The 20,384-nt window shown below is 30.1% G+C and overlaps 2 protein-coding genes across 3 annotated transcripts; both read left to right on the top strand.

The window, feature by feature from the left end:
* The first annotated feature begins 5,696 nt into the window (after positions 1-5,696).
* Positions 5,697-10,026, top strand: LOC105124518 (TMV resistance protein N-like). The gene is made up of 6 exons (XM_011024563.1): positions 5,697-5,776; positions 5,898-6,402; positions 6,845-7,946; positions 8,045-8,335; positions 8,409-9,305; positions 9,413-10,026. The coding sequence occupies exons 2-6, from the start codon at positions 5,906-5,908 to the stop codon at positions 9,941-9,943; spliced, it is 3,318 nt and encodes a 1,105-aa protein (XP_011022865.1). The 5' UTR covers positions 5,697-5,776; positions 5,898-5,905; the 3' UTR covers positions 9,944-10,026.
* A 1,077-nt stretch (positions 10,027-11,103) lies between these two features.
* Positions 11,104-14,329, top strand: LOC105124517 (ankyrin repeat-containing protein At5g02620-like). 2 transcript variants are annotated; one of them, XM_011024562.1, is made up of 4 exons: positions 11,104-11,365; positions 11,517-12,078; positions 12,160-12,569; positions 13,319-14,329. In XM_011024562.1, exons 2-4 carry the CDS (start codon positions 11,733-11,735, stop codon positions 14,195-14,197), a joined length of 1,635 nt encoding a protein of 544 aa, XP_011022864.1. In that variant the 5' UTR covers positions 11,104-11,365; positions 11,517-11,732; the 3' UTR covers positions 14,198-14,329. The 2 variants fall into 2 exon arrangements, with proteins under 2 accessions (XP_011022864.1, XP_011022863.1); XM_011024561.1 differs by having other exon boundaries at positions 11,104-12,078.
* Positions 14,330-20,384: the final 6,055 nt, after the last annotated feature.

Here is a 20,384-nt window from a genome sequence, read left to right as displayed (position 1 = left end):
AAATAATACTTCCATGTACTCTTGATCATGCCTTTATTTAAAAGAGCAGACACATTATTATTTTTTTATTAAATTATCTTGTACCTTGGTTTAAAACATAAAATCATTAATGACTTTACAAATGTTATTCATGTGATCCCAATTTTTTTTATCAAATAAAGGGTAGTTTTTGTTTTTATGATCCAATCATGTTTAAAAAAATTATATTATATTTTATTTTTAATTAATTTTTATTTCTTAAAATTATTTTGATAAAAAATAAAATTTAAAAAAATAATTTAACATGTTTTCAACCAAAAAAACACTTTAAAAATAGACCTTTACATTCCAAACATCACCTTGGTGTGTGTAGATAGATAAGAATTTTAATTTTTTAACAGGATAATTAAGACTTGGGACGTTCGTTTATAAGGGTTTGTTTATAGAAGGCAAAATTATGTGTAGAAACTAAGGGGAAGGAGGAGGAGGTTTAATTGAATATAGATGGATGGTTAGTGGTTGATGTGTGTGTTTAATTTCAAGTGGGGTCAATTTGGTCCAATTCTTGCCTTTGTCGTCAAGGAAAGAGAGATCAATCACATCACCTTTGGAACCCTTTCCCTTTTATTTTGTTACAATAAATTCTAAATCGAAAATGTAGGCTCACCTTTATTTTTATTTTTTTATTAATATAAATATCTGATTTAATTTATATATATCTTAATTAATTTTATAAATTCTAAAATTAATAATTATATAAATTTACAGTAATTATTATATTAGAACTACAAAACTCAAACTTAAAATTATAAAAAATATATATATATTTTGAGCCCGAGTTTTTATTATTAAATAAATAGCTAGTTTTTATTTATGAATATATGATCAGGAAAAATATCTCCTCCTTGAATTCATAAAAAGATTAAACCACCTTAATCATGAAAAAAAAACTGAAAAATATTAATTTGGTTAACCAATAACTGGATTTAATTTCAGGATGGCAGTCAAAAAACAAAAACTTATATTTCCTTAGAATCTCACCACATTATGCCACAATCCAATGTTAGATATGCATTGGAGCACTTCTGAACCTGTATAGATGCTAAAAGCTTCAACCTTATCATTTATGAAATGCTTATATTCATGCTACATTCTTGAAACATAAAAGATTGCGAGGATAAAAACTTGAATGGTTGAATATATGGATATAAAATAAATATTTTTTTTAAAAAAAATCTTTTACTCATGTTTTTTTTTATCTTAAAACAGTAATTAAATGCTATGAAAGTGTGAGATTACAATAACATTAAAATAAACAAAACATATTTTCCTGTGTTGAGATGATTACTTTATTTATATGTATATACACGACCTTAGATAAATGTACATATGCAATACATATATCAATGATTAATTAATACATTTGTGACTATAATACTCATTATGCTTCACAGTAACAAGTCAATGTATTTTATATATATTATTCTTGCTTGAAACATTTATTTAAAAAAAAATTAATAATCTAACATATTTAAGCATAAGCAAATAATATAACATGTCTAAGCATGATAGAATATTGAGTTTAGATGATATGAATCTAGTTTGCTTTTCAAACTTGATATCTAAAATTTAATTATATTTCAAACTCAAATTTATATGAATCTGATATAATATCAAACTCAATATTTGTTTTTTAGCTATAAGCTGAGTTAAAACACATGTTAGGTCACAATATAAAATGAACCGATGTATCATTGTTTTTTATAGGATTCATAATAAGTCTTTTATTTTTTATATTTTTTTCATTTTGAGATAAGAATTGAATGATTGAGAGAAAGTAAATTATTTTTAAGAATATTTAATTTTAATGTATTTATTTAATTGTATAATTTTATGAAATAAAAGAGTTACCCTAGTAGAAAGATATCACACTGAGTAAAAAATAACAATAGTACGATGGAGGGATTTTTATAGGACAAAATAAAGAGTAAAAAGATTCAATCAATACAAAAAAAGAAGAAGTTGGAGGCTCTAATATCAAAAAATGACTACAAGAACCAATATTTAGTAAAATAATAGTTATTGAATCTGATTTTAAAAGGGTTCTTGTTGAATTAATCTAGATGAATTACATTTTTATTAAATATAACTTTTTAATACCAACCCTAATACATTTAGCTATATCATAGTTCAACTTCTAATTGTTAATTTTTTTTGGTTGTAGAGGGTGTTTGGAAGGTGTTTTAACTATTTTTTTTTTAAATAAAAAAATTGATTTTTTTGTTTTTTGTTTTTTATTTTATTTTTTTATCATTTTAATATATTAATATTAAAAATAAAATTTAAAAAATAAAAAATTATATATTTTTAAAAATAACCTAAACAGCCTTTTGATAGCGGGGGTAAAACAATAAAACCCATTCACAAAGTCGAATTAAACAATCAGTAAATCATTTAATATCCAAATGAAAAAAGACGAGAATAACATGGTAACCCGACAAGGAAGAATATTGTCAGGATACAATCCTCTAGCCAAACACGTGTTAAGAATATCAAATAAATAAATTAATTAATCTTGATATGGATTTGATAAATCAAGTATATAATAAAATTAAATATGTTTAATTAACCAAAAGATCCTTGATCAGACAGTCAAGAAACGCGGAAACATGGTCCCAAGTCCCAGCATATACCTCCAGTCGATATACGTTACGAGGTCTTAATTGTTGGGTCCCACATTACCCCCAAATGTCTGCATACCCACGCGCTCCCAGCTTGGCCTAGCCCCCACTGCCTCACAGCTCTAGGCCACTGCAGGAGACTTATCCTTGTAGCGGTGGAATATGGTTTTTAATTAAAAATATATTAAAATAATATTTTTAGTTTTTTATAATCAATATATTAAAATAAAAAATTATATAAAAATGATTTTTAAATAAAAATACAATCTGAAAAATAATTTTAAAAATACATTCAGCTACAAAAACAAATACTAGCACTTAATCGAAGAAATATAATATGAGTACTTAATAATTTTTTTTTCTTTCACTCAAGTATTGTTTTTTATAAAGTATTTTAACTCTTGATTTGCTTGTGATAAGACAAAAGCCATCTTCGATTTATCATCTAAGCTAATAAGAGGATATCAAATTTTCAAATTAATTTTTTTCAAAAAATTATAAAAATATAAAAAATACTTTATTTTTATACATACAATCAAATCTTAATTTTTTAAAATATATTTTTATTAAAAGAATAAAAATTACCTCATCTTCATACTTTAAAATGTAAAATGAAAATCATAATCAATTTATGATTATTTATTAGAATTAAGTTAAAATATTAAAAATATTTTAGCAATTATTTTATTTACTTTATATTTTAAAATTTAGTTATAAATTTTAATATATAAAGAGATATAAAACTACATTATAGAATATAGCTTTTATTTGAACGAGGACAGGACACTTCTAATATGGTAAACAACGTAAAACTTATATATTAGGATTGTTAGATAATTAAGTTGAGGTGAAATGAGAAAGTTTTGGTATTTAATCGAAACTAAGTTATATATACATATATATATATATATATATATGTGAAAGAATGGGATTAAAGACAAAAAAATTAATTGATTATAAATCAAGATTATTGAGAATAAGGTCTCGGGTTGAAACAATTAAAAAAGAATCATGTACTAATTACAAAATTGATTATAAGTCAAGAGTTTAAATATTTTAATTTCTCGACCTTCAATTTTTTTTTTTTTTTCATTTTGACAACGGTGGGGAGACAACTACTAGATTGGCTAAAAAATGGGTATTCTTCCTCTCAGATTTCATGGTGTCCTAATTAAATAAATAGATCGCCTTTTTTTTTTTCTTAATCAAGAAGATGGTTTGGGGATGATGAAAATTAGAGAGTGAAGTCTTACATTTATTATATATAGTAATCTGACCTCATCTAGCAATTTGATTCAAAAACTAGTTTCTTGAAATCTAACTCCAGTGTTTAATAATTAATAAGATATTTACATCATCAAATTTAATTAACTCAATTAAAATCTAATTCATTTAGTCAAGATTATTGAGCATCTTGTTATTATTCTTCTATTTTATTTTTATTCTTTTAAAAATTACAATTTACATCTCAAATCAAATCGACTGATGTAGTTTTAAAATTTAAATAAAAAAATAAATCTATCCTCATATATATTATAACCCAAATACTCACAATAGATTAGTTAAACAAAATTTATATATCTTCAAACATAACTTATCTCTTCAAACTATAAATTAGTTTTAATATTGTATAGGTTTAATGATTCTATTTGTTCTTATTATCTATCTTTATGAGTATAAGTTAAGTTTCTAATTTATCATTTTGAAAAAATATTCAACTTAAACCAACAAAATTAGTCTCATGATGGGCACATGATTATATTTTATTTTATAAAAAGCCCTTGCAAGCCAAATAAATGGAAGGCTTTCATGTGCAAATCACACGACAAATTCCAATGATTTATACTAAAAATCTTATCAAAATGATAAATTAGAACTTAAACGTATATTCAAGGATAAAATTTATCACACTATTACATATATTTACATCTTTAGTGTTATGATCATCATAACTAACTAATTGGGTCAACTCGTCACCACCATCCAGTGATCTGGGAGCTTAACCTGCAGTCTGACAACCATGGCTTTCATCATGAAGTCCTGCCGGAGTCTGGTTTCTTTGCTGGTAGCGGTAGATTAAGAAGTTCATCTCCTCAGAAAGATATGTTTTTGGCAAGTCCAAATTTCTTAGAATTGCTAGTGGCCGGATAACAATCCTTAAAGCCAGGCGGATTTTCTGCCCCCGGATTTCTCGAACTGTATGTAATGGCAGAAGCTTTGGTCCACTGGCAAGGATATTATCCGGGTGAACCAAATTCTTTTAAAATAATTATTGTATTCAATGTGCAATAAATATGGTTTAAATATTATTTATTAGTTCTAGTGATTTAATTTATTTATTGTGGTTCATAATTTTATTTTAATTTATTTTTTATGAATTTATTTTGATTTTATAACTTGAGACATGATGATTTAAGTCATAAGCTTAATAAATTAACTTATATTCTGTTTATAAATTAATTTTATTTTTAAATTTATATTTCAATAATGAATGGATGAAAAATTAAATTTTATAATTTTTTTCAATTTACTTTCATTAAATCATCTTTTTTTATCTTACTCTCCATTATATCATCCTTTTTTATTCAAGACATAGATTAAGAGTTTAATCTAGATTTATTCAAGTTATTTTTTAATATTTATTTAAATTGAATATTTTTTTTATTTCTTCATTTTAATGTTTTATTAATTGAAAATTAAACTTTATTATTTATTTTAATTTTTTAAATAAAATTATCACTGATTTATGATTGGGCTATAATTTGACAAATTATGTAATATTAATATGATTTAATTTAATATATTTTTATTTTATAATTAAAAAAATATCTTTTAATATATCATAATTTTAATATTTCTTTTAAAAAAATTATTTAATATATATAAATTTAAAATTCTAGCCTAAAACAAACACGCCAAAGACACTAAAGTATTTTTTTTGTGATATTTGTTTTTTCCGACTGCATCACGTTACGGGTCACTGATCTAATAAATGTTAAAAAATCTATAAATAATATATAAACATCATTTTTTATCCAAAAATTATAAATATAATAGAAACTCCATCAATGATAGCGTTGTCATCCCTTACAAGAGCCGGCAAACAGTGAATTCAGGTGAGTGGGGGTGCTTAAATTCCTTCTCTAATCTAGGAACTTTCCTCTTTGCTCGACAAGATTCTTTTGTTGATATTCCTGTTCTATATCTATGTTGACTCAAAGATTTTGATCTGTACAGTTTCTTGAATGGCTACTGCAATACCCCAAGATGACGCCTCTTCTTCAAAGTATAGATGCACTTACCAAGTGTTCTTGAGTTTTAGAGGTGAAGACACCCGCAAGAAATTTACCGATCACCTCCACACAGCTTTAGTACAAGCAGGATTTCACACATTTAGAGATGATGATGAAATTCAGAGAGGAGAGAACATTGAGATAGAAATCCAAAAGGCAATAAAAGAGTCAAGAATGTCTATAATTGTCTTCTCTAAAGATTATGCTTCATCAAGATGGTGTCTCGATGAACTAGTGATGATCATGGAGCATAAAAAACTTGGTGGCTGGCACGTTGTTTTGCCAATTTTCTATGATTTGGATCCATCCCATGTCAGGAACCAGACAGGGAGTTTTGCTGAAGCTTTTGTTAGGCATGAAGAGCGGTTCAAAAACGAGGACAGAGTGGAGGGTTGGAGGACGGCTCTGAAGGAAGTTGCTGATCTTGGAGGGATGGTTTTACAAGATGGGTATGTAATTTAACCACATAATTTGTGAGTATTTTCATGAGAGTTGCCTTCATGCATGTTTTTGTTTTTCAAACACATAGAATAGAAAATAAATTTAGATGCATGGAATCTCAAGCAATTAAAATCAACTTATGCATCCATGATTTATATTATAATGAATTTTGCTAGACTTAATAGGTTGAGAATTGTGTTGCTAAGAAATTCTTCATGTGAGATAGCTTGATGCTATAGATAGAAGAATAAGATAAATATCTTCAAATGGAGCAAAAAGAAAGGTTCAATGTGTTAATTAATTACAAGAATACTTTCTTAATTCCAAACAAGTAACTCCAGGACTTCAAGATTATACTTTCTAGTCCTAAATGCTGTCAGCCTGCTAGAATAGTGCAGTAGTAGCATAATTAATCATTATTCTTTAATGTATTTAATACATGATTTGTAGGTATGAATCTAAATTTATTCAGAATGTTGTGAAAGAGGTTGGAAATAGATTGAATCGCAAGATACTAAATGTTGAGCCCTATTTAGTCGGAATAGATTCCCGTGTAAGACTCATCAATTTGTGGTTACGAGATGGATCAGATGATGTTGGCATAGCAACAATCTATGGGATTGGGGGCATTGGAAAGACAACCATTGCGAAGAGAGTATATAATCAAAACTGCCACAATTTTGAGGGAAGTAGCTTTCTCGCTAATATTAGGGAAATTTCAGAGCAACCTAATGGTCTGGTTCGTTTGCAGAGGCAACTTGTTTCAGATGTCACAAAGAGAAAAGCAGGAAAATTTCACAGTATAGATGAAGGGATCATTACGATCAAAGATGCTATTTGTTGCAAAAGAGTTCTTCTTGTTCTAGATGATGTTGATCAATTAGACCAAGTTAGTGCAATAATTGGAATGCGACAATGGTTTTGCCAAGGAAGTAAAATTATCATAACAACGAGGCATGAACATTTGCTAAGGGTTGATGAAGTTAGTGTAATGTTCAAAGTCCAGCAATTGAATGAGAATGAATCGCTTCAGCTTTTCAGTTGGCATGCTTTTGGCCAAGATCAACCTTTGCATGGTTATGAGATGTACTCTGAGAATGTGGTGAATCACTGTGGTGGAATTCCATTGGCTCTTCAAGTTTTGGGTTCTTCTTTACATGGTCAACCTGTGGAATTATGGAGAAGAGCATTACAGGAACCAGAAGCCATTGATGATGGTAAGATTCAAAAGATTCTTAGAAGAAGCTTTGACTCCCTACAAGATGATCGTGACAAAAATCTGTTCCTTGACATAGCTTGTTTCTTCATTGGAAAGGATAAGGATTATTTAGATAGAATAGTTGAAGGCTGTGATTTCTACAGGGTACTTGGAATTCAGAAACTCGTCGATAGATGTCTAATAACAATTGACAAAGACAACATATTGATGATGCATCAATCACTTAGAGACATGGGAAGGGAAATTGTTCGCCAAGAATCACCTGATGACCTTGGGAAACGTAGCAGACTGTGGCGTCACAAGGATTCATTCAGTGTTTTGAGAAAAAATACTGTGAGAAACCTACTCTGTTTATTTCAATGCACATATTTTAATGCTTGCTCTTTAATTCTCCTTTATATTTTAAGATTGTGTTGTTACCTTCTAAGCAGGGTACACGTGCTGTTAAGAGCCTCATACTTGACCAACAACAGATAAGCATGGCATTGGCAAATAATGCAGACTTGCAAACTAAGGCATTTGCAGAAATGAGCAATTTAAAACTGCTTGATCTCAATAATGTAAAGCTTAAGGGAAGTTATGCAGATTTTCCTAAGAGTTTAGTGTGGATGCGCTGGCATGGATTCTCTTTGAATTTTATACCAGATAATTTTTCCCTAGAAGATCTGATTGTTCTTGATATGCACAAGAGTAGTCTAAAACGTGTTTGGAGGAAAACCCAGGTATGACTTTAATTCTTTCTCCCTCAGATCAATTATGTATTCAGATAAACTAATGACATCTCTTTCAAAACAGGCTCTTGAAAATTTGAAAATTCTTGATCTCAGTCATTCACATGGTCTAGTAAATACCTCTGACCTATCAGGACTGCCTAGTCTTGAAAGGCTGATTCTTAAATATTGCATAAGTTTGATTGAGGTTCACGAATCCATTGGAAATCTGGGAAGCCTTTCTGTCTTAAATCTGAAAGGCTGCAAAAATCTCATAAAGCTTCCTAGGAGCATTGGTTTGCTGAAATCACTTGACAAACTTATTTTATCTGGATGCTCTAAACTTGATGAGCTACCTGAGGAGCTACGAACATTGCAGTGCTTAAGGGTGCTTCGTGCTGATGAAACTTCCATAAATCGGCTACAGTCATGGCAATTAAATTGGTGGTCTTGGTTATTTCCAAGAAGAAGTCTACAATCCACTAGCTTTTCGTTCACTTTTCTACCATGTTCTCTGGTAAAGTTAAGTCTTGCTGATTGCAATATAACAGATGATGTTATTCCTGATGATCTTAGCAGCCTGCCTGCCTTGGAGTACTTAAACCTGAGTAAAAACCCAATTCAAACCCTACCAGAAAGCATGAATAGCCTCTCTATGCTACAGGACCTTCTGTTAAACCACTGCAGAAGTCTCCGATCACTTCCTGAACTTCCAGCAAGCTTAAAGAAGTTGAGGGCAGAAAAATGTACGAAGTTGGAAAGAATTGCAAATTTGCCAAATTTGTTGAGATCCTTGAGACTTAATCTTATTGGTTGTAAAAGACTAGTTCAGGTTCAAGGCTTGTTCAACTTAGAAATGATGAGAGAATTTGATGCCAAAATGATCTATAACCTGCACCTGTTCAATATAGAATCTTTAGGTAGCATTGAAGTGGAAATGATCAATTCTATCACAAAGACATCAAGGATAACTCGCCTCCAGGTAATAACCCTTTCTGGCTTCAAAATTATGAGTTTCCTTTAATAGAAAAAGTTTTCAATGCTTCTCCATCCTTAATCATTTTGTAATTTATGATTCCAATGGCGCAGATATTGCAAGAACAAGGCATATTTAGCATTTTTCTTCCTGGAAGTGAGGTTCCAAGTTGGTACAGCCATCAAAAGCAGAACAATTCAGTATCGTTTGCCGTGCCTCCACTTCCAAGTCGCAAGATTCGTGGATTAAACTTATGCATTGTATATGGATTACGCAATGCAGATAAGAAATGTGCTACTCTATATCCACCGGATGCTGAAATCAGCAACAAAACCAAGGTTTTGAAATGGAGCTATAATCCAATAGTCTATGGGGTACCACAAATTGGTGAAGATATGTTATGGTTAAGCCATTGGAGGTTTGGTACTGATCAATTGGAAGTTGGGGATCAAGTGAATGTTTCAGCATCTGTGACACCTGATTTTCAAGTAAAGAAGTGTGGAGTGCATCTTGTCTATGAACAAGAAGATAATGATACTCTGTTAAACAATGAAGAAATAGTCCAGAGTAGCTCTATTGGATTCCAAACTCTTGTCAAGAAACATGTTTTAGAACATCCAGTATCACGTGTATTCGATATCTGATATCACTTGTTGAACTCAAAAACATGTAATTCTTTCATCAATGAAACATTAACGCAAATTAAACGAGAAAGTAGCTGCATGCATTCCTTCCAACCCTTCAAACAATAGAGTAAGATCACAAACTAAAAAGCTTAGTGTCCCATTGTTTATATATGGCAGATGCATAAAGAGAAGAACATAAAAAGTTGAATACATGCAAGATTTTGGGTTGCCCGCGGATTGAAGTTTTGGAAACCGCAGTACTTGATAAAGAACTTAGCCCCAGAAAGATTGTCGTCGTCTCCGACTTGAGATACCACGTCGATGAAAAGGCAAGCAACAGCGTCCAAGGGATTCGAAGTGACATCAAGAAGTTCGCAGCAAGCAAGTGCTTTCTGGGGAAATAGGGAATGTTTCGAGTACAATCAAACTGATCTCATACGCACAAGCACTTATTTGTTCACAGTATATTTGGTGCAAGTAGAGGCAGAACTCACCAAGGTGAAGAAAAGGAGCTTGAAGGAGAGAAGACCAGTAATTCAATACGAGTATTTTAATATTTTAACATGGAATACTACAGTGTTTTTAAAAAAATCAACTAAAACAGAATGAAAAATTATTTTTAAAGTACCTTTATATATAAATCTCTAATTTTCTGAAAGATCTACTTTTTTAAAATGCATTCTCTCTTATAGTTATTAAATCTGATTTGGTTAGTCTATTACTTCACTTAAATCTTTTGCCGTCTTAATCAAGCTTGTTAGGTAAGTTCGGTAGCCTACCATATCTTTATGAAACCCAACTAAGTCAATTTTAATAATTTCTTGTTTTTTTTTTTAATTTTATCCAAAATTACATTGTTTCTGTTTTTTTAACTTTTTTTTTAATCAAAATAACATTATTTTTAAATAGATACGAGTTGATCCACCATCCCACAAGCCAAAATCTTGATAACTATGCTCTTTTATATATATATACCAAGACTTATTATATGAAATGTCAATTAGTTTAAGGAAAAAACAATAGATTTATTGTGACTTTTTGGTGGAAAAACTTTCTTATAAGAGTTGAGATTAAAACATTACTTATATAAGAATAGTCTATAATTAACTTCTAATTTAGAAAGTGGTAGTTAATTCAGTGCCTCCTTTATAATATCTTCAGCAATGGCTAACAAAAAAAAAAAGTCAAGAAATTCTCGTTCTCTCTCTGAAACCTTTGTGCTTTTCTATAGTTCAGTCATTAAAATTCTAGTCTAACAACCTTTGTTGTAACTTTCTCTAAACTTCGTCTTTACTATATATAGATAGATAGATAGATACATTGATTACGTACAGCCTTACAAATGTTTTTGAGTCTCTCTTTAGAGACAGCCTTTTAAATTCTATGGGTTTTTATCCTGTCGACAGAGGAGCGCAAAAGAAGCTCCTTCCTTCAACACAAGTAAACATAATATGATTTTTTCCTCATAATTCTTTATCCTTTCTTGACCTCCCTTTTTTGTAATGGAAAAAAATGTTTAATTTTTTTTTTTGTGGGATCGTTTGTTTTTGCTCTATACCCTATCTATTTTGCTGACATGCTTGTAATTTAGGATGCAAGAGATAGCAGAACCAGACATGCAAGGTCAGAATCAAAGTTCCAACATTTTGGGAAAGAGTTACCAAAGATTATCATTACCTTAGTTGCTTTAAAGAGATAATGAGTCTAGATGATAAAAGATGCAAATTTTGATCTGGGTTTTTGCTGGAAAGAAGAAAAAAAGACATGAATTAATATTAGAATTATAAAGGATTTTTCTTTTTGATTAATGGATCCAATGGAGTCACCAGGCGGGCAGCCTAGTCCAGTGTCTAGGAAAAGGATGACCAAACAGTTAACAGGAAAAAGAGATGATACACCATTACATTCTGCAGCCAGAGCTGGGAATTTAGGCGCTGTAATGGAGATCTTAACTGGTACTGGAGAAGAAGAATTGAAGGAGTTGTTAGAGAGGCAAAACCAATCAGGAGAAACTGCCCTTTATGTTGCTGCCGAATACGGTTATGTGGATGTGGTCACAGAGATGATAAAGTATTATGATCTTGCTAACGCTGGTATCAAAGCAAGAAATGGGTTTGATGCATTCCATGTTGCTGCAAAGCAAGGGGATATAGGTATGGCTCAATCTTGGAATTTACTATTTGTTCATTATATTTTAGGAAACGATGTTTGAGTTTTGTTCTGTATTGCTGCAGAGATTCTGAGGGTGCTAATGGAGGCCCATCCGGAATTGTCTATGACTGTTGATTTATCAAACACTACAGCTCTGCACACGGCTGCCACACAAGGTCATATAGAAATTGTGAATTTTTTGTTGGATGCAGGGAGTAGCCTATCAACCATTGATAAAAGCAATGGAAAAACTGCCTTGCATTCTGCAGCTAGAAACGGGCATGTGGAAGTTGTGCGAGCACTTTTGACAATGGAGCCTGGGATAGCAACAAGGATAGATAAGAAGGGACAGACGGCACTTCACATGGCAGTGAAGGGACAAAATATTGAGGTGGTGGAGGAGCTGATTGTTGCAGATTCTTCAGCTGTAAACAGGATTGATACTAAAGGCAACACACCCTTACATATAGCAACCAGGAAAGGACGAGCTCAGGCAAATTTCTCCTTATTCCCTACCTTTCTAGCATATCAACAAGGATAAAAATCTAAGAATATTTTATGGACGATTCAACATTTTGCCATGAGCAGGTCTTATTACTATCAAACTAGATTGAAATGTCGGGATTTTTTGTCTAATCCAAGTCACCTTTTCATTTCGCATGCTGATCTTACACTCTATTCTAGAATGAATTCAAAGCTAGCTTAAGTATTTAAAAACCTATATGCAGTTCACAAAAGATAATAGAATTGAGAAAGATAATCAAGAAAGAGTTGGATACAGAAAAACTGTATCTAAAGAGTTTAGATAGTTATCCTTCTTAGAATAGTTCATTAATGAACACGGGTGGCCTCATCATTCGAGATATGCCATGGCACTTGATTTTTCCATCAGCAACTAATTTTCCTAATTAATATATAGTCAAACCCTCTTAAATATTTTATAGAGATCCACCCTAATGATTATTTAGAAAAATTCCTTGATGGTGCATCTTATTCGAGTCACCACTTTAAACAATGGTTTTCAAATCAAACTGCGCTTTACTTTTACACGGAATCCTGAAATGTTCGACAACTTGGCTGTATCTGACTTGTGGAAACTATAAAACTCTTAGTAACATTAAATGGCATATACTCTAAGTGGATTGCGCGCGCGCGCGCGCGCACACAGACAGTTCAGCTTGAAGAGCATTGGGGATAGAAAATTGTATAACTGATGTCTTATATTTTTATTTTTGGGTTCAGATTGTTAAGTTGCTTCTTCGGCATAGTAGAACTGATGTAAAGGCTGTTAATAGGACAACTGAAACTGCACTCGATACTGCTGAGAAAACAGGACATCCAGAAATTGCAGTCATTCTGCAGGAGCATGGGGTTCAAAGTGCCAAAACGATTCAGCCGCTGGAAATAAATCCAGAGCGAGAGCTGAAACAAACAGTAAGCGACGTGAAACACGAAGTCCATCACCAACTGGAACACACACGTCAAACTAGAAAGCGTGTGAAAGGAATCGCTAAACGTCTGAACAAAATGCATGTTGAAGGTCTTAACAATGCAATCAACTCCACCACTGTTGTTGCCGTTCTCATTGCCTCAGTTGCCTTTGCAGCCATCTACACCGTCCCTGGTGAATATGCTGATGACCCTGACGAAATCCCCCCTGGACAGTCTTTAGGGGAAGCAAATATTGCTCCAAAAGTTCCATTCATCATATTCTTCATCTTTGATTCTACTGCCCTCTTCATCTCCCTGGCTGTTGTGGTGGTGCAAACATCAGTTGTAGCCATAGAGAGCAAGGCAAAAAAAAAGATGATGGCAGTCATAAACAAACTGATGTGGATAGCTTGTACCCTTGTTTCGGTCGCATTTCTAGCACTGTCTTTCGTTGTTGTTGGTGAACGTGAGAAATGGTTGGCAATCGGTGTTACAATTGTAGGAGCATCTATAATGGCGACAACGTTCGGTACAATGTGTTACTGGGTGATAAAACATCGAATTGAGGCCTCAAACATGAAGAATATTCGAAGATCAACACTTGGGAGCATGTCACGCTCATTCTCAGTTTCTCTGGTCTCGGACACTGAGATCATAAACAGTGACTACAAAAAAATGTATGCAATTTAGTCTTTCTTTGCTGGCATCACTTTTATTCACTAACAAATCATAGTTTTTTCATCTTCTGTAGATTCTTCTAGTCATTATTGTAATACTAGATTAATGTTTATGAGTAATGCCATGAACATTTTAGTTTTTTAATGCCTGATGTTACAGGCGTCCGTACGAGTTTAATTTAACATAATTTTATCACTGTGATTCATTTGCAAAATAGAAATATATTTATAATATCAACCATGTTCTTAAGAAACTGAAAATAGAAAAATAATAATTGAAATGAAAGAACAAACTTCAAACAAATAAATAAAATGAAAAACAAGAGTGTAGAATGGAGAGAGAAAAAGAAAGGGTGAAATTAATGGAGGCCATTTCTTCTGAATCCACGTATTTACAACGATCAACCTTATATTTTAAGCTTGACGCAAAATCCATAGCTGGAAGTTTTAACCAAGGCATTGAATGAGTTCCTTTGCTCTTAAGGATCTAGAGCTCATACTGCCCATCCCTTTTTTTCCAGCAAGGAAATGAAAAAAAAAAATTATTATTATTATTGCTGTTATTTATTGTTCTCGAAAAAATAAAAGTCATGAACTTAATTTATAAAAACTATGATAAAAAGTAAAGAAAAATGATAAAAAAATAAAAACAATGAATCAAATTGAAATCATTATTATCTTTGAAAAAACAAAAGAGCAAAGGATCGAAATAAAAAATTAAAAGTAGAAGGATTGGATCAAAAAATATTATATATACAAATTAAAATGTAAGGGTTAAAATTGAAAAAAAAACTTTAATAAAAGGGAAAATGAAAAAAATACAAAAATTAAAACTAAAAAGACTAATCTGAAATACCAATAACAATAAAGATCATAATATATTTATTGATTCAAGAGGGAAAAATGAAAGGAGAAAAAAAAAAAGGGTTACTGGTGATAAACTAACAACGTCTGGACACCACACACCACTCCAAATAAAAAAGGAGAAGACGAGGAATAACATGAGATAACAAAAGCTCAGTTTTTAGCACTACGAGTCACAAGTGTCACCCAAAGTGCACGAGCGACTCCAATGCTATGAAGCACGCAGTATATACATTAATAACTTTTCTAAATTAAATAATTATTTTAATAATAATTACTCTTGAACAAACTAATAATTAATAAAAAAATTAAGATTGAAAGACTATAATACCCTAACTCTAATGAATTAAATTTTTTTGGATTGAATGATACATGTTTAATTTTATTATGTATGAAAAATACATATAATAAAATATCTCTACTCAGAACCTTTTATTTTTTACATATAGGGGTATTTTGGTAATTTTTATTCATGAACATATGAAAAGATAAAAACATTCTTGGTTCAAAGATAATCAAATTTTAATGTAAAGGACAAAAAAGCCACCACGATAATGGTAAATAGAAAAAAAAAATATTAAAGGGAGCTACAGTGAATCATTCATCTATTTTAGTGTATTTGTTATGATAATTTTATGATGTCTTCGGATGGGAGATTTGAAGCTAGGGTTCAACTTGTGCCAATAAAGAAAGAAGAATTTATTTTGCAAAAAAATAAAAACATTTCAATTATACATAAAAGCTATATGTCTCTACCATTGGTCCACCGGGTCAAGGTTTGGGTTATAAATGAGATGGATTGATGAAGGTTTACATGTACTAACTTAACTTTTAATTTTTTATTTTTAAAATCTTAAAATAATAGCAATTTGATTTAAAAATACTAACTTTTTTTATTAAACAAAACCAAGCCAGACTTCAAATTAACTTCTCAAACAAGGTTTTATAACTATGTAATATATTTAAAATAAAAATACAAAATAAACTTTTGAAGTAATTAATGTAAGTAAAAAAAGATGTGATTTTTATATATTAAATGCTTATTTGATGTTGTAGTAATAGTTATTTTTAAAATATTTTTTATTTAAAAATATATTAAAATTTATTTTTAATATCACCATATTAAACAACCTAAAAACATAAAAATTAATTTAAAGAAATTTCTTTAAAATTTTTATAAAAATACTTTTCAATCACAAAAATAAACAAATATCAGGTATAACTCCACGAATTTTCTAGTAATGCGTTTATTTTAGAATCATGACAGTGAAGGAATTATTTTATTTTTTTATTTTAAAAAATAAAGGTCTTCATGAGCTGGGCAATATTTTCCAGACCGTAGTTCAGCCAATCCAACCCAGGATTGAAACATTATTCCCATTAACTATGGCTAAGGTTCTGGCTGTAATATTCGCTAACCCATCTTGTTTTATTGCATTATTGTGTTATAAAATTAAAAACTATAGTGCAGACGTGGAATTAATTTCCGGATCAACTTATCCAATCAAATTGAATTTAGTAACTATATCTTAAATTTAAAAATTAATTACAGTCTTCTTTTCTTCTTCTTTTCTTTCAGTAGATGAACGGTCACAATGCCCAAGACTTTATTTATTATAAAAATTTAGCAGTGGCAGTATTAGTTTCACAAAAGTAATTATAACATCAAAGACTTTATTTTTTTATTTACGAAATTACCAGTGACACGTATTTCCAAATATAATCTATATAAAATTATGAGCCCTAGTGTTGACGTGTGTAAGATTCTTTCTTTTAATCTCGTGATTTTTATTATAGCATGTAGCATTCATGGTAAATTAAAAAATATATATAATTTAATTGGTTATATTTTAAATTTATTTTTAATAATTATAATATTAAAAAATTATATAATTATTATTTTTAAAATTAATTGAGTAGTGTATAAATTGATTGGAATAGTTATAATAATAAAAAATTAAAATTAAGAGAATAATTGTTTTTCTATAAAAGAATTGAGCGGGGAGCAAGAACCTTCTAGATTGCCATATATAAAATAATGAAGTGACTTGGGACTTCGCAATCCTGAAGAAGCGCTGACGTCAGAAGCTCCAACTCTGCCCAGGACAATTTCGAGCCGAGATCCAGCCCTATCCAAAGACAGACCCGACAGGTCTAAGTCAATTTCGACAGCTTGTAAGATGCTGAAGAACCTTCGAAGAAAGAGGGGAATACAGAGAGTGACGTCATGTTCAGTTCACCTGGACTTCTCACATCCTTTCACAGTTGATTGTGATGTTTCCAAGTGACATTCACAGTTGATGGCTCCCGTTTATATTCATTTAAAGAAAAAAAAACAAAATTAGAACAGTAACGAAAATCTTTTAGAATCTTTTATTATAAAATAATATATTTTTATCTTATTATATTTTAAAAAAATATTTAATAAATATTATACTTAATAAGCTTGATAATTTAGGTATAGTTTGTTTGGGATGTTGTATCTGGATTTTATTTAAAATATAGGTATAATATATTTAATTAAAAAAAATTATTTACTGTTTATAAATTTTATAGTAAATTGCGTGTGAAATTCAAGAAGAAAAAAAGTTTTATATTATTGCTTTTCTTGCACGGATGAGAATTTCATCTATATTGTACTGTTTAGTGAATAGTGAAACTTATTATTTACTAAATAGTTGAGCAATGAATAATAGAGCACGGTTTTACTGTTCCGATTAGACCGGGTCTAGTTCAACTCATAAAATACATTGAATAGAGTCCGACGTAGTAAAATTAAAAAATTATTTTTATTTTTTAGCTGATCCAATTTAAAAAATTTAATTTTTATTTTTTAATTGTATTTTATTCAAAAAATTAGAAAGAAATCGCTTGATGACATAAAATTTGTAAAATTTGATCGCAATCCCAATTAGATCGCTTGATGATATAAAACTTGTAAAATTTGATCGTAATCCCAATTTTATTTCTAATTATATTTTATCTAATGTTGTTGCGCGTTTAAAAAACCAAGAAAAATATCGAATATAATTCATATATGATGAAATTTTGATAATTTGATGAAATAGTAAAAAATATTTTATATAAGCTATTATTTATTTTATGATGTAATAACAATAGTTAAATTTACAATATTTAAATTAAAAACCATCAATATATATATATATATTTTAAATTATTTTATAACCTTAATTTTAAAAACATTCTTAACCAAATATATTAAATTATTTTTTATTCAACCTTAATTTTAACCAAATATATATAAATATCAAATTAATTTCAACCAAAAATAATTTTAATAAAATAATTTTTTTAAATTACAATTACAAAAACTATTACCGTACTAAACATTAACTGAATAGATTATTGACTTGTCTCATTGAAAAGGTTGTACCATACTAAACATACACTTAATATATTATTGACTTGTCTCATTGAAAAGGTTGTTTCGCTTTCTTAAAAATTCAAGGGTGGATAATTTTTTTTTTGTTTATTTGCATAAATCAAGTGGATCTAAGACCCGGCTTTTATGTTTCTAACTTTATTCGGGCATTCAGAATAACCCAGAATGTGTGTCTGCTCTAATTTAAAAACAATGAACATGCATTAAGATGACCAACTTGGCTATGTATCTAGCTAGTATTTATATTATAATTTGTGCTTGGTTTGATATTTTAATTCTAAACCGTGACATTAATTAATTAATTGTTGCAATTCTAAACCGTGACTTGACATTTGTCATTCTGCCAAAAAGTTAACCCTTATATTCACCACTGGCTCCGGTTTATTTAAATAATTAAATTAAATCTTCTAGCTGCACGAAAGGAAACGGCGGCCATGCTATGAAACTTTAGTACAAAAACCATTTCCGGTTTTTATCCCTCTCTGAAAATTTTTAAATTTTAGATTAATTTGTTAAAAATTATTATTTAAAAAAATTCTAAAAAAACAATTTAAAAATAAATCTCTAACACACTCCCAAACATACATATAATATAATTAACTAATAGTAAAATATACAATAAAAGACAGAAGGACGTCAGAAGTGGGAAGAAAGACAGGAACATGCAGAAGCAGGTCCATGAAGTGTATTATAATAATGTTTTTGTGCTAGCTCAGGCAATAAAATGGGGCGACGTCAGACTGAGATGCATGAACAAAAATGTTGAAATTGAATTTATGTCGTTTTGAAAAGGAGTCGACCCAATTAATAAAATGGGTCCAACGCCTAGGAAAAAGTTGATCATAGGAATCCACTATAGCTAGGTGGTCGGCCGGCAGCAACTTCCTTATTAACTTCGGCAGGCGTTAGTTGCTTATCCAAGTACACATGTCATGTAATACCGACATAATATATGGTTTTTCGGACCTTTTGCGCTGCTTTATGGCTCTTCGAGATGTGGAATTGACGACATGGCTTTTCGAGGGGGGTCAAGAGACATTATTTTATAGCTCGAACAGATACAAGGAGTTTTCTAACTTAGAAAAGAACCTTTCGTGTGTCCCAAGTAATCTTCCACGAGTCTTTTGCCTGCTTGCATGGTGTTCGGTCAGGCTTGGAATAATAAACTAGACCTAGCTTGAACTTTAATGTTATCTCTGTTAATAGTAAAAAATACAACTTAAAATCATGGGAATGAGGCTGTGGACGCTGATGACCTAATTGATTGAAATTACAGGGAGACATATTTAAGAAAGTCGATTTGAAAATATTTTGAGCTAGAGAAAGAGAATCTCAAGATGATGGGATTATTAATTTCAGTAAATTGTATTTGATCTAATTAATCAGCTTAATTAACTGTTTAGTGCTGTAATGATTTATTAAAAGACTTGGCAATAAAAAAAAGTTTCTCTTCTTTCATTTGCCCCCTCTATTTTTTTTCTTTTTTTCTTCTATTTTTTTCTTTGATTTTTTCTTTTAATTTTTTTTAATCTCATTCTCAAAAAAAAATTTAATAGTTTTGGGGTGTTGCAACAATGATTTTTTTTAATAGTTTTGGGGTGTTGCAACAATGAAGTTTTTTTTTTTTTATCTTGATTTTATCTTTTTTTCCCTCACAATTCCATCCTCTTTTATAATAGTAATATGAATTGTTTTTGGATTGATCGAGTTGATTAGATCATGTCAAGATAATTTTTATTTGATTTAATTTTAAATTTTAGCTAAACAATAAGTTCGGTTAAGAGGTTTTTTTTTATCATTTTTTTATCTATTTTCTTTCTGAATTATATTTTCAAACTTTTTTTTTTTATTTACGTGGGGTGTCCGAGCCAGCTTACGCGCACCACGACTAATCCTCACGGCCCACTGAACATCCTGCAAGTCCAGTGAGCAG

Source organism: Populus euphratica, unplaced genomic scaffold (assembly GCF_000495115.2).
Source record: "Populus euphratica unplaced genomic scaffold, PopEup_1.0 scaffold35.1, whole genome shotgun sequence".
Taxonomy (NCBI): Eukaryota; Viridiplantae; Streptophyta; class Magnoliopsida; order Malpighiales; family Salicaceae; genus Populus; species Populus euphratica.
This window is presented reverse-complemented; position numbering and strand designations above follow the sequence as displayed.

Bases quoted from the DNA above. Each gene is read 5' to 3' on its own strand.
- LOC105124518 (XM_011024563.1), top strand. From the start codon at position 5,906: ATGGCTACTGCAATACCCCAAGATGACGCCTCTTCTTCAAAGTATAGA. The intron at 6,403-6,844 runs GTATGTAATTTA...CATGATTTGTAG, and splicing joins GGGATGGTTTTACAAGATGG to GTATGAATCTAAATTTATTC. The intron at 8,336-8,408 runs GTATGACTTTAA...CTTTCAAAACAG, and splicing joins GTGTTTGGAGGAAAACCCAG to GCTCTTGAAAATTTGAAAAT.
- LOC105124517 (XM_011024562.1), top strand. From the start codon at position 11,733: ATGGATCCAATGGAGTCACCAGGCGGGCAGCCTAGTCCAGTGTCTAGG. The intron at 12,079-12,159 runs GTATGGCTCAAT...GTATTGCTGCAG, and splicing joins TGCAAAGCAAGGGGATATAG to AGATTCTGAGGGTGCTAATG. The intron at 12,570-13,318 runs GCAAATTTCTCC...TTTTGGGTTCAG, and splicing joins CCAGGAAAGGACGAGCTCAG to ATTGTTAAGTTGCTTCTTCG.